Raw genomic sequence first — 14681 nt, 5'->3', positions numbered from 1 at the left:
CTTTTCTGCAAAGGGGACAGGACGACTGCACCGTATTGAGGGGAGGATGGATGGGGCCATGTATCGCGAGATCTTGGCCAACAACCTCCTTCCCTCAGTAAGAGCATTGAAGATGGGTCGTGGCTGGGTCTTCCAGCATGACAACGACCCAAAAACACAGCCAGGGCAACTAAGGAGTGGCTCCGTAAGAAGCATCTCAAGGTCCTGGAGTGGCCTAGCCAGTCTCCAGACCTGAACCCAAAAGAATATCTTTGGAGGGAGCTGAAAGTCCGTATTGCCCAGCGACAGCCCCGAAACCTGAAGGATCTGGAGAAGGTCTGTATGGAGGAGTGGGCCAAAATCCCTGCTGCAGTGTGTGCAAACCTGGTCAAGAACTACAGGAAACGTATGATCTCTGTAATTGCAAACAAAGGTTTCTGTACCAAATATTAAGTTCTGCTTTTCTGATGTATCAAATACTTATGTCATGCAATAAAATGCAAATTAATTACTTAAAAATCATACAATGTGATTTTCTGGATTTTTGTTTTAGATTCCGTCTCTCATAGTTGAAGTGTACCTATGATAATAATTACAGACCTCTACATGCTTTGTAAGTAGGAAAACCTGCAAAATCGGCAGTGTATCAAATACTTGTTCTCCCCACTGTATGTATGCCTAGTTGTACCCCAGTTTAGAAAAAGAGGTCAGATTGTTGCGAATATCATAATCTGTGGTATATTTAATGATAAATCAATGAGCTCAACTTCATAAGCAACACATTCAGTCACAACCCATTCCCTGGAAATACATGCTATTGTGCCCAGCATGTTCCACGGAAGCTGTTAGCTCGGATGGAAGAGGAAGCCAGACAGACAGAGAGAGAGAGACAGAGAGAGAGAGAGAGAGAGAGAGAGAGAGAGAGAGAGAGAGAGAGAGAGAGAGAGACAGAGACAGAGACAGAGACAGAGACAGAGACAGAGACAGAGAGAGAGACAGAGAGACAGAGAGACAGAGAGACAGAGAGAGAGAGAGAGAGAGAGAGAGAGAGACAGAGAGACAGAGAGACAGAGAGACAGAGAGACAGAGAGAGAGAGACACTCACCCTTCTCTCTTCAGAGAGTGGCTCATGTACTGTCCGTTGGTGGAGGCGTGTTGGTTGAGGAGGGGGTTCTTGGGGGGTTGTGGCGAGGACAGGTCCAGGCCACGGTGGCTATTGTTGCTGCTGCTGTTCTCTTCCTTCACGTTCGTCACCTCCTTCCACAGCTGCTGAAGCTCAGCTGGAATCATGCCTGAAACAAACAAATTGGATAACTAAATCAATTAGCAGCTAATCCAACTCTCTTCATCACATAATTAAATCAAAGGGTCTGTAAACAAAGCCAAGTATTAATTAAAAAATATTCCACTACAGGGTAATACACTGAGAGCGCTTGCTCCCCCCTGCTCTCTCCCTGTGATCTGAAGCGTGTTCGTATACACAAATCCCTGGCATTCACATGCATTTCATGCCCACAGTAAATAATTAACATCCAGACAAGGCATGAAATCTGAATAATCACCATCATTTCCCCAACAAGAGGAGAGGCAGAACACACACAAAAAGTTTACAATAGCAACGTTACAACCAAAACAGCCCACACCACCCCACCTTCTACAGAAACAGGACCCTGGGGTAATATCCTCAAAAGCGCATTAATGTGCAAAATACTTAAAGCTCAGCACCGCCTCCAACTGACACAGAAGACTTAAACCTCGTTTAACAAGTCAAGCACACTGCATCTCACACAGCAGCCTTAGAAAGAAAAGAAAAAAATCTCTTGAAGACAAGACATTTTCGTGTGTTGGAACATACACTGAGAGAGCATGTTGTCTCTCCTGCTGACTGACAGCGATCCTGACACCCTCAGATTGGGGAGGAGGAAGGATAATGCTGTGTCTGTACACCATCTCTAAGAGAACCCAGCCATTGTTCGCACACAATGTATATGTGTATGTGTCCGTATGTACAGTGTCTGTTACCACCGCGCCGGAGAAGCCTGTTTTCATTTGACATAAATGAGGCAAAAGCTGATAAGAAGAAACATTTAAAAAAATCCCCCGTGAGGGTATGTTGTCTAGCCATTTGCATTGTCATTCCAAAATGTATTTGGTTAACTCATATTTTTTTTATAGCATATTGAAAGATCCACTATGGGAATGTGTGCAAATTTGTATTGGGTATTCAGATCTGTCCTTAAATGAGTCACATGTTTAAAACATACTGAAATACCCTTTGGATATGCTGTGAATTCAACTGGATGTGCAAGACCACTCGTTTAACATTACAATTAATTAAATCCATTCTCAAAATGAGCAATGGCAAATGAAAGATGATTTGCACATGCTTATCTCGGATGGGTTTATATTCTCCGGATTTCCCCCCTTTTTAATCACTCCCTCTATAGATACCAGAAGTGGCCCTTTCAAGCGCCAGATCGTAATACAACATGCTTAGTCTTAATTTATTCCTGTTGTGGAAAATAACTGTGAAGTGAAGATCTCAATACGATCAGCAAAAATATTTTTAATTTGATAAGCTACTGAAGATTTTAATTATGCTCGTAATGGAGAACATTGGCCTAATGAGGCGAAGGACTCTGGAGAGACGCAGGGGCTAAGAACTGTGAAATGAGTCTGATAGGATTGCTGTAAATTCACACTAGATCGTTTGCATATCAAAGAGCAGGAAATGATTGCAGGACAAATCAATAACCTTTCCACGTTCCAAAGAGTGTCGTCCTCATTCTAATATTTTAACACGCTCTCCTATATTCTGCCTGGCCTGTATTCTCTCTCTCTCTCTCTCTCTCACTCACTCTCTCTCGCTCTCTCTCTCTCTCTTATTCTTTGACGTACCTTAATCAAAGGACACAGCCCTGACAGACAAAACATGCCAAATGTTCCTGTTTGCACAAAAGCATGCTAATCCTTCGGTTGTTGCTTCTCACTTGTCTTATTAAGGTCTCATTGTTGTTTTGATGGTGGGAATGATCCTTGAAGGGAAAGTTTTCCATGATGATGATTTGTCTGGATGGGGAAGGTCACTGGTGGAGTGAGTGTCCTGTGCTTCAACAGTGGGAACAATCATTTTCCCCCCACTTGGTGCCCGGTGACAGTGGGCAATGTATTTTTAGCCTGTGTGGCTGACAGGGTGGCCCACTATCCCTCAATTACCAGCCAGTCCTGGTGACCCCGACACCACTGTTTACTCAGATGAAACAGGTCCCATAGACTCCTCTGATGAGAGGGGTAACGGACTGGGACCAAGCTGTCTCCTTCCTAACGTACCCCCTTATTTCTCTCCCTCTCTATCCCCTGGTCCCATGTCCTTCTGTTATTAAACTACCTTGTCCTCATTGGATCTCTTGAAACCGAGGGTTGTTCATGATGACACCATAAATGACAATAAAATGTAATGCTATGAAAATCTCAAACAGTATTGTATTCTAGGTTTGGACAAACAGCATTCTATTTTTCCTGAGAAGGCAGCATTTGATTTCTATGGTAGACATAGGAACACTGATCTCTAAATCCTTTTTTGTATCCCCAGTCCGTCATTTTCAAAATGCAGGATTGGTTTATCCTCCATTTTTCAATTTTTCAACAATGCTATTCCACTCATTATAGGTTGGAAATACAGACAAGCACTTTAAAAAATGTATGTTGTTGGGACACTTGATTGATCACCGGCCTGGCAACTCAATTTTACCTCCGCAGGTAGCTCTGGCATCCAGACAGGCCGAGCTCTTCAACCTTTTCCTGTCCTTGTACCTCCGTACCCAGGTGACCATGTTCAAGCAAGCAGAAAGTTGATTTAACGTTCATAATGACATCAGTTGCAGGCCATCATCCACAGAATAAAAAATAGCCCCTATCCTCTGGGCTCTTTCAATTCTGCTGTTGCTTTCCACACAGAGCCAATACCATGGGGGGACGGTGACACCGCTATTAGTTTATTGCTCCATCAGGCGGAGACCTCTGGTGCACCCCTGTTTATGTTCCTGTAATCACTGGCCTAGTGATATGCACCCCTTAGGCCTAAAATATGTTACCTCCTAATGCTGTAGGAACTATTACCAATGTCGCGCTGCTGGCCAAATCAATCACTGACTGGGAGAGCGTATTACCTACCGCTGTCCCTGATGTGCCGCTGCTGCACTAAGAGCAGCTTCATGCTTCGCCACATTCTTTGCTTTCATATTACCGACAAATTTGTCCTGTCACTGTCCCATTGCCCTCTCTTGGACAACTTAACTGATGTTCTCCAGTGATGAGAGTTCAGTCTGTTACATCGCCGCCTGGGAGGCCACAGGGCCTCAGAATACACTTTAGCCAATCAGGGCAGGCGCAGAGAGGGGCAAGCAGTGATACACACGCACACGCACACACACACACCTGGTAGCTGCACCTGGGAGAACAGAGCGGAGCGAACATTGCCGTCTCACTCGTGCTCCACAGGTCAAGAGGAGAGGCTTTTGGGGGAAGGAGGGGAGGGCAGCGCTGGATCAAATTTATATTTATGGGAGTTATATCCTCCCCAAACACATTATTGTAATTTATAACAGATACTGTCTGACCGCTTCCAAGACTTTGAACATTAATGTCAAAAGAATTTACCGCGAGAGAAACAAATGAAGGTTCAGATAAAGAGAACAACTGATTGTCATCCAAATAGCACTCTTCAAGCTTCTACTCATTTACTTCCTTCACAGTTTGGTATTAAATGATAACTCAATGTAATTCTTCATGTCAATTTGTAATGAAAATGTTTTATACTGTCTCTATCAACAATTCCAGTAAGGATCAGACAAAACAACACAAATAAAATAATATTTTTTCAAAGTATAAATTACACGCCTACAGGGCTGTTCAAATCCTTTTTGTGAAGTGTATAATCTCAGATCACCATGAACGCATATGTGAGAGCACAATACAATTATGATGTCATGAGAGATTGAATTTTTCAAATCATTTGATTTTGATATCTGAATTTTGAATAAAGGGGAATACGGCTGATCTGTCTGATCGTGGCCTCAGTGTATAAAAGTAATCCTAACTCATCGCCTCAGTCCAAACGCATTATCACCTTGGTCCAAACAGAGCAGCAAAACTCATCATTAGTGTTGCAGTGATGCTAACTACTTGCTGAATACTGTAGATTAGATCTCAGCTCCGTAGGTCTTGGCTACTGATGCACGAAAGAGTTCATTGACGTGGAAAACAGAAAGGTCATCAATAACTTCAAACATTCAAGCAGAACTTATGTAGAATAGGAAGGGAAACTCAGCCTGATGTTAAGTGTTTTAACAGCTGTCTTCCATAGAGTTAACCACCAATGGTTTCCAAGGGCAGCCTAACCAAGTTCCACTCAGTTAAAATACTGAAACGAACCAACTGTGCGGTAAGATTCAATTCCTCATTTCAGTTTGTATAAATAATAACAAAGAGAAACGATACCGTATTTGTATCTTAAACTGTCATCTGACAAAATAGGCTGAACAAACAAAGAGTGTATGGTTACTGTATCCTGTTTGAGATGGCCTTAGAGGTATTTGATGACACTATGCATAAGCAAAGAGTCAACAGGATGTCCAGTAACTGTTGCGCAATCCCATAAAGAACAGCAAGCTGCCATATCGTTAGGGCAATACTTTACTCACAGGGCGTGTGTTTGCCAGATATCCGACACGAGGTCATTCATAAACGTACACTAAGAGCACATTGGTGGTCCCTGCCTGTGCCTATGGCAATCATCTGCCAGTGGATGAGTGATTCCATACAGTCCAAACAATAACATGACTGAACAAACCCTGTTTTGGTTTGCTTATTACCTAAGCTCCCCCACCCTTCCCATTTTATGGCCTTATCTTGTTATTTCAAAACTGTTTGTCTTAGTGTGGAATGAATAGTCTATGTCATGTTCCAAAACGCTATGAATGAGTCTTTGTCATAGGGCTGCTCCTTAAGAAAATATTAATAAACAAATTAAGAAATAAACTTCCTGGCTTAACAACAAGTATTGACTCACACCACCATACCCTTATGGGAGATTTCACAAGAAGAGGTTCAGTGGCAGTTTAGTGGTTCAATGGTTCCACTAGGTCAACACCCAGTATGATGATGCCATTCTAAGAGAAAGGTATGAAAGGAGAGTCAAGAGACAGGCTGAAGGAGAGGGGGAACCTATACACCATGATAGTCACACGGGAGGAACACAAGGGGGGTAGGTGGGAAACACTTCTAACGAGAGAGTTGTTGTTTTCAACATAGTTAATCAGCTTCTATAAGACTGCTGAGAAATTAATCAAATGGCCACCGGACTATTACATTGGCCCCCCCCCCCCCCCCCCATCCTCCCCCTCCATTTGTTTGTGCACTGCTGGTACTCGCTGTTTGTTATCTATGCATAGTCACTTCACCCCTACCTACATGTACAAACTACCTCAGCTAACCTGTACCTCCGCACACTGACTCGGTACAGGTACCCCCTGTATATAGCCTTGTTATTGTGTTACTTTTAATTATTATTCTTTAATTTTTTACTTTAGTTAATTTTACTTTAGTTAATATTTAATAGTAAATCTTTTTTTTTTTTACTTCTTGAACTGCACTGTTGGTTAAGGGCTTGTAAGTAAGCATTTCACAGTAAGGTCTACACTTGTTGTATTCGGCACATGTGACAAATAAAGTTTGATTTGATACTGTAGTCAAGGCAGATGTAGTATGATATTTCATTGGGGTAAAGTAGGGTATTTTAGCATTTGTGTGTTTGAGGGGGGGACTGCGGAGGGGCAGGTGTAATCCCCTGTGTGAAGGTGTGCTGTACAGTACAGTAGAGTAGAGCACTGACCCTGAGTGAGCGAGTGCAGGGGCAAGGTGGTCTGTCCAGGCTGGATGGTGAGCAGGCCTTGTCTCTGGAGGTTGAGCAGGTGCTGCTGCTGTAGCTGTTGGACCTGCATGAGCTGCTGCTGGAAGGCCAATCGCTGGGCCTGCTGCTGCTGCTGAGGAACACACACACACACACACACACACACACACACACACACACACACACACACACACACACACACACACACACACACACACACACACACACACACACACACGCACGCACACAGAGATACACCATGAGCAAACACACAAACACACACACACACACACACACGAGACACACCATGAGCAAACACACAAACAGGACATGCATGCCCCAGAGCAAACAAAAAGTACATTATTTTCATACTGTTTTGGACTGTACATATTGATTGAACACAGAAGCATGCAAATTCTAGTGTGTGTTCAAATATAGGGTAGGCATATGATCCAGTGGACAAACACATGCTGATCATATAGGGCATCCTGTATGTCTGAACAGTTGTATGCTTTTGCACACGTTATGTTCTCTCAAACAGGATACAGTATGTTTGCTCAGACGAAAACACACACCTTCTCTCAAACACACACACACACACACACACACACGCACACACTCCCAATCGAACCACACCACATACACACTCACACATTCAACACACTATGTAGGTTTGTCTGTGCACACTTAAGACAGGTACAGTATGCATCCCTCTCTCTTTTAATTAACGAGGAGTCAGGAGGCAAATGACAAACAATGAAACAACATAGTTAATCATTCATAATAAGAGCCACAGGATTTTAATTACACCCATTCATAATTCAGCAAACAACGTGTGACTAAATCAAAGTGTTTAATAGCCACACCAGCTAGTCTCACAACTCTCTCAGGCGCGGCACTGAGCTTGAGGAGGGGTTTCTTCCCCCCCAGTGCAGCAAGTTGATTTGACTCACAGAGCGAGTGAAGAACATCTTGTTCATCTTACAGGACTATGACTACATATAACATTCTGGGAAAGCCAGAGACTCTTTTTCCTCGGTCTAGAAAGTGAAAGGTGTAAAGGAGGGAGTAAAGAGAGAGAAAGAGAGAGAGAGAGAGAGAGAGAGTGAGAGAGAGAGAGAGAGAAAGAGAGATGTGGTATAGTGTGGTGTAGAACAATAAATAGAAGGAAATGATCTAATATCCCTAATCTTCCTTGAATCAAAACAAATGGGGAGATGTTTAGATAACAGAGGAGGGGAGAGACTGGACATTTAACCCTACCATTAACCCCAGGCTCAGCTTCACCATCAAAATATGGATTATTATTCCTTAAACAACAACTGGAGATAACGATCAATCAAGACAAAGCTCACCTTGTTATTTTTTCTCGGACAGATAAGGACAGCCAAACAAAATAAGCCTGGGAGAGGGCAGGATATTAGGCTGTATATGAGTATACAAGGCCAATTGTCAAGGGGGGTGGGGGGCATTAAAAGCAACCCGGGCTGCCAAGCTGTGCACCACACCCTGTTACCAAACACAGGATACACCACTTTGTTTATGTCTCACAATTGAGCGGTGCAACGCTGCTGTCAGGTCACCGGCCTGCGACTCAGAAACCGCTGAAATAGCCTGATAAAACCCCCCCCCCCCGGTCTGCCCGTCGAAGGTCTGCCGGGCTTCCTTTCCCCTCCCCTCGTCTCCCCATGCCCAGCCTCTGCTCCACAGCTCAGTAAAAATAAAGGCCTGAACACACCCAGTACACTACACTGGTCTGACGTGGAGATGCCTTCTTCATTACGTTAGTCTGATCAGGATCATGTCGTGTCATATTCATGGACTAGCACATACGCATGGGGCTAGGTGAGAGGGTGTATTCATGAACACCTATTTCTATGGTTTATGTTCGAAACTATACGGAACATAGAGCTCACTGGGGTTTCAGTGTAATTAATTAGTGATTCAGCTGGCGTGTGATTCTTCCCATCTCCCCTTTTTTTTGTTGTTATGGTGCTCCTTTTTCACTACAGTGTAGGAAGTTTCTCGTGTCTTCAATAGGACTCTTCTCTGTACTGTAGCTCCCGTCTGTCTGACAGCATAAGACAAAGATGCTAACGGTACTACGGGGGCGGGAGTTCACAGGGAACAATGTCTTTCATCAGTGCCCTAAATAAATATAGGGTGGCTTTTAAAAATGGGAGAAATTAAATGAATTTAACTCGCGCCCCATCAGATTTCTTTCTTGTGGTCTCATCAGCTGACAGCAGCTCCTGTGCTCTCCCGGCGTGCAGACACATTAAAACCCCCGGCTCAATAGACCAAATAAGAGGTTAACAAGAAGTGGCACGAGGGAGAGAAAAATACAGGCCCTGACAATTGATACAGAGTGGCAGTGGCAGCCCTTTATTGTCAAGCTTCAAATATAAAGTTAAAGATCTTTGAAAAACTAAATTTTGATGTCTTTAAAATAAAAGAGGCACAAAGCAACAACAGGGGGTTATTGTCTGCTAGCCACGGGGGAGTCGCGGCGCAATTCTTATTCTGCGTTTTGATGGCTGCAGCAGCTAGAAATGCGATTGGAGAGGGGGGGGCAACACATCGGAGAGCAGAAGGAGAGCCTCTCGAGGCTGCATCCATTTCCTGTGATCATACATAACACGCTTCAAAAGTTTTTTGTTTTTTTTAGACTCCGTTCAGCTGATCAATTGCACCTCCTTCTGACTAGCACCCCCTCCCTCTCCACCCCCCCTGTTCGAGTCATGTGTACATCAGATGCGACTTGGTGACAGGCCCTATCTGAGGCCGAGGAGCTCTGCTGTCACGTTGATTTATGGGAGCATCACACCACAACTTGTCCAAACTGAAGCCTGCAGTTCATTAATTAGAGAGCTGGGACTTTGAAGTCGGTAGCTCAGACAGTGTGTGTGTGTGTGTGTGTGCGTGTGTGTTTGTTCATTCACGTTTGTGCGCGAGCGTGCGTGTGTTTTTAACATTTGGCTTAATTTAGATCCTTTTTCCTTACCCTCCCCGAACGTGGCTCTCAGACGGGAAAAGAGAGAAAATTCCTTGATTGTCTTTGAATTTCTTTTGACCGCACAATAATCATTCCTTTGTCCAGAGTGATGCCTGTATCCGCGAGTCATTAACACGCATTGAGCCACCGCTGATGAACCAGGGGGAAAAAAAGAGAGCGCGGGCAACAAGGCTGGGAGCGGTTCCCTGCACTGATCTCTCACAATTACCTGCATTCTCTCCAATCGCTGTTTCCATGCTAATTACCAAGGAAGCTTTTCCGATTTATAGGCCCTTTCTTTTCCCCTTCCTTTTGATTATTGGCTACAAGGGGGCTCATATGAAGGGCACACTTTGTTGTAGGACACTTGTTTACTCGAGAGAAAAGAAGAAAAGAAAAAACTGCACAAACATTACTTTCACTGCCAGAGCAGCAGTATGAGGCCCAGTCCCTGGAAGGAGAGGAATCATCACTATTCTTAGTTTATAAAGATATTACTGGTATTGACCCAGAGAGCCTGACATGCTAATCAGAAGCATGAGTGATTATTTTGTATTTCTTCTTCTTCTTAAAACCACAGCCTCTGAACAGATGGCGAGAGGGAGAGAACAAATGCCTTCCATGCTCTGCACTTTTCTGAGGCTCTTACTGCCGGGGCACCATGTGAGTTGAGTAAGGCGGCGGCGTGCGGTGGTGCTGATGGTGATGATGTCAGCGTAGTGAGCCTACCTCTTTACTCTGCGTGCCCACATGCTGCTGCTGGAGGAGCTGGAGGTGGAGCTGTTCCTGCTGCTTCTTGTAGAACTCTTGGAGTTGCTGCTGAAAAAGACATGGGAGTCTGAGTGAGAGCTCACCAACCAATCAATCCATCAGGCCCACTGCTAAACTCAGCAGTGGGCCGTGGGATACTTTCAACACTCTGGCTGTTCTCTATTTGATACAGTCTCGTGTTCAGAGGGAATGCTAGCGCCCTGTCGATCTTTCCCTTTTATATGGTAGTTGGTGTGGGGATGTTGATGTGTTCTATGTACTGTGTGTGTGTGTCCTATGCGTTCACCTGTTGTAACATGAGGGCCTGCTGCTGTTGCAGGAGCACCTGGAGCTGCTGAGGGCTCAGCACCTGCTGCTGGAGGATCTGCTGCATCCGCTGGGGAGTAATTACCTGGGGTGTCATCATAGCCACTGAGACTGGAACCTATAAGAGATACACAGAGGAGACATTAAGGACAGATCAGTCACTAACCTGGTCTATGAAAGAGACAGTGGTACAACAAAAGACAGACATGGCCAGGACACATGCTTTATAGGATTAGATGACCACAGCAAAGAAAGGGAACTGGAGGACAAGCTTGTCACTAGTTAACACAGCCACAAGTCAAAATTATGTCTAAACCCCGCCTATTGCTACAATTTCTATTCTTAAATACTGCTAACCTTATGCCTAAGCATAGACATAAATTAAATGTTCAAATTTTTATGATATAGCCATTTTGACTTTGTGGCTATGGTAACTAGGGACAATAGGACAACAAGCGGAGATGGTAAAGACTACAGCAGGTCAACCAGACTAATTGTCAGGGGCTAGACACACTGCAACAGCTACTCAAAAGAGACAGCTAAGGATAGCCCAGCCTCTCAACCCCTCTGGTCTGTACTGGATAAATCACCAGGAGTGTCATCACATCTAGAGGCGCTACACCCCCTGAGCTGTAATGACACGAGACAGCCAGGCCTGCAGTAAGCCTGTGGAGAATCTACTACAGGCTCCGACCTTGAGCACAACAGCCCTCTCCAGAAACACACACCTAGCACACAAGGCTGTCCAACGTTCGATTGCTTCTGTTTTGATGCTTTCTCAAGCTGATCATTTGAGGTGATCTGCGAACAGCAGAACATGCAAAGATAGGCCACCCACTGTAGGCTACAATACATATCTTTGTACACATGAGAGCATTTCATTAGAATATTGTCAACAGCAATTTATTTAACGTACAAATAAAACGCTGGCACCATGCCTCGAGGAGGGCTCACTGACACAGGCCCTTAACTAACTCCAACAAAAAGGTGTAAGTGGATGACTCTTCAAAACAAGTGATTTGTTATGACAATGAGTGAGCCCCACAGTTGTCAGGCTGCCTTAATTGCTCCGGCGGCATTGTGACTTCCCAGAGTGTCTGGATGCTGCCACTCATTGCTATGATGTGCGATACCATTAAAAGCCCCTTTCGCTGACATTTTAGTGACAAACAGCTACCGAGATATATTTGATAGCGTCTCACATTTGCAACTGTTAACATGCCGCGTGGTGTGTGTGTGTGTGCGTGATTGTGTGGTAAAACTGTGCTCTGCGTCTCTGAGGCTAATGTCGCCCGGCTGATAGAGCGGACATTAGGGGTGACAGTCTGTCTTTGCCAAGGTTACCCAAATTGTACCGCGTCCTCATTGCTAATGACGGCCCTTTGAATTTTTCATGCGTCTCTGAATGTAATGTAGCTGTTTAGAATCTATCTAGCAGGTGGGGTGTGTTCTCTGACACCTGCTGCATGCATATCACCTTATTCCTTTTCCACATTGGAACATAAAACAAAACCAAAACGGGTCATAATGAGCAGCTTGTACTCCCACGGCGCTGGAAAGGGCAATAGTGTTAAACAGGACGCTGTGGCGCTGACGCTGATAGTCTCTGTAAACTTCATCGAGGAGGTGCTCCGCGCTGCGTTACGCGATTAGAGTCGTTTTGTCCTCCTGTAGGGGAAACTCGAGGAGGTTTTGCTCCACCCAAGACCCAACGCACTTAACATCTCTCATTTTCAATGCGAAGCGGTGAGAGGATGAAAATGCAATATTAATTCCTCCCGTATTACGTCTTAATATGCAGTTCAGCTTGACTTTTTCATATGGCTTGTCCTGTCATTTGCATAGCCAAGGCTCCCGCTCCTAATTTCACAGTCATTATACACTGATGTCCTTTTTTCTCAGCATCACTAATTTTGATGAACTATTTTGAAGGTCAACCAGGCAGCGTGTCTCGCTACAGTATAAGCCCTCTACGTGATGCGATAGATATAGACCTGCCGTTAAAAAAAAAGCCTCAGCACCACTGACAATTACCTCACACACCAAGGATAAATAATAATGACTCTTCTTTGATGTTTTATATTAAATTACATGAGGGAAACGATCTACTTTAGATTTGACATGCTCTACTTTACAGGCAGTAAACGTAGCCAGGGTTATTTTCACATGTATTTAACCGTTTTTATTATGCATCTTCAATAGTACATGTTTTATAGAGTCTAACATAGAGATCCAGTGTAGAGAAATAGAATTAACACAATATTTTAAACACTTTCACACTTAACTGACAATTCCATTACAAATTGCATTGGAATTTCATTCAATTAATTTCATTAATTTTTTTTTTTTTTAATTACACCTTGAGCAGCACATCCTCTGGTTCAGGAAGCTTCACACCTCTCCCTGTCATGATCGCGGGGTCTGGTTCACTGTAACTACTGCTAGACACCCAGAGACGGCAGGCAGAGCCCCGGCAAGAGGCTATTACAGCTAACATTTTATTACCCATTACTACTGAGGTCATTAGCAGCGAGAGGGATTGTACGGTTCTTAACCTATTGATCATTGTAACTACTACCATTTAATCCTGTGTTGAATGAGTGAAAATCTGCCTAAGACAGGCGGCTGTTGAGGGGAAGGGCGGGAGGGAGCACTTTAAGTGAAAAATATGGCCCTGGCTGGTGTATCATGCCTATTTAACGCAAACACGGGACGCCAGTCTCCATTTAGAACACTCTCCATATGGCACACTCCCTTATCTCTGGTTAACATCAGGACTCCAGATGATTCAAAGAAATATATGTACATATAAAGAGAGTCTGAGGGACAATTCTCTGTCGGTCTGGTTAATTCAAAGAGGATAGGAGAGTTTATAGAAGAGTTTCTTTGAGCAGCTACTTGAACACCAATATGCGGGTGTGAAAAAGAGGACATTCTGGGCATGCCAGAAATAGATGATGTTTATGGATTTCAGTAAGGTGTGGCGCTCTCCAGGTGCCTCGCGTACATAAACATTCAAGCCTGGAACATTCTCACACAGCTGCAGAGTGACTGTAGGCAATACACCAGTGCAGGCCTGCTGGCCAACACACACACACACACACACACACACACACACACACACACACACACACACACACACACACACACACACACACACACACACACACACACACACACACACACACACACACACACACACACACACACACACACACACACACACAAAGGCAATTAAAGTCCATATAGCATGTGAACTCACACATATAGTTAAACATGCAGTCCGGAATCTTTAGCACAACAAATTTGTAACATATTGTACAAATTGGATTCATAACATTCCACATGAATTGCCCCTCCAAAAAACATGTGATTTATTGTCAGGACGTAACATATCATACGAAATAGATGACACAGAACACAATTGAAAGGCAGAGTACACGGGGACCAATCAGGAGCACCACCTTTCCATTGAATGGCTGAAATTATACAAAAGTTCTGGAGCATCACTTTATACAATATGTAACTACAATGATATTAATAAAAAATACTAAATTATTTTTTGTTTTATTTCCTGCTTTCAAAGATGCAAACTGTGACAGTTTAAATTGTCACATATGCCACTGTCCAATGCAAACACAGCAGTAATACCGCTCCCTTACGTCTCTGTCATTATTATCATGACAGTAACTTACAACAGGTTAGCCACATTTCTAAAAT

General features: G+C 43.9%; 1 protein-coding gene across 17 annotated transcripts in view; it reads right to left on the bottom strand.

Annotated features, from left to right (window-relative positions):
• LOC139535567 (forkhead box protein P1-B) overlaps positions 1 to 14681 on the bottom strand; it is a 209267-nt gene that overhangs the window by 29468 nt on the left and 165118 nt on the right. For 8 of the 17 annotated variants that reach the window (XM_071335094.1, XM_071335097.1, XM_071335085.1 and 5 more), the window contains 4 exons: positions 10942 to 11079; positions 10614 to 10703; positions 6872 to 7022; positions 1085 to 1271 (listed from right to left, as the gene is read on the bottom strand). In XM_071335094.1, coding sequence (XP_071191195.1) covers positions 1085 to 1271; positions 6872 to 7022; positions 10614 to 10703; positions 10942 to 11079 — 566 coding nt within the window. The remainder of the gene's footprint in view (positions 1 to 1084; positions 1272 to 6871; positions 7023 to 10613; positions 10704 to 10941; positions 11080 to 14681) is intronic. The other 9 variants (XM_071335095.1, XM_071335090.1, XM_071335100.1 and 6 more) reach the window with 3 other exon arrangements.

This window comes from Salvelinus alpinus, chromosome 12 (genome assembly GCF_045679555.1).
Source record: "Salvelinus alpinus chromosome 12, SLU_Salpinus.1, whole genome shotgun sequence".
In the NCBI taxonomy this organism is placed as follows: domain Eukaryota; kingdom Metazoa; phylum Chordata; class Actinopteri; order Salmoniformes; family Salmonidae; genus Salvelinus; species Salvelinus alpinus.
Note: the sequence above shows the minus strand (reverse complement) of the source record. Positions and strands in the feature narration are given on the sequence as shown.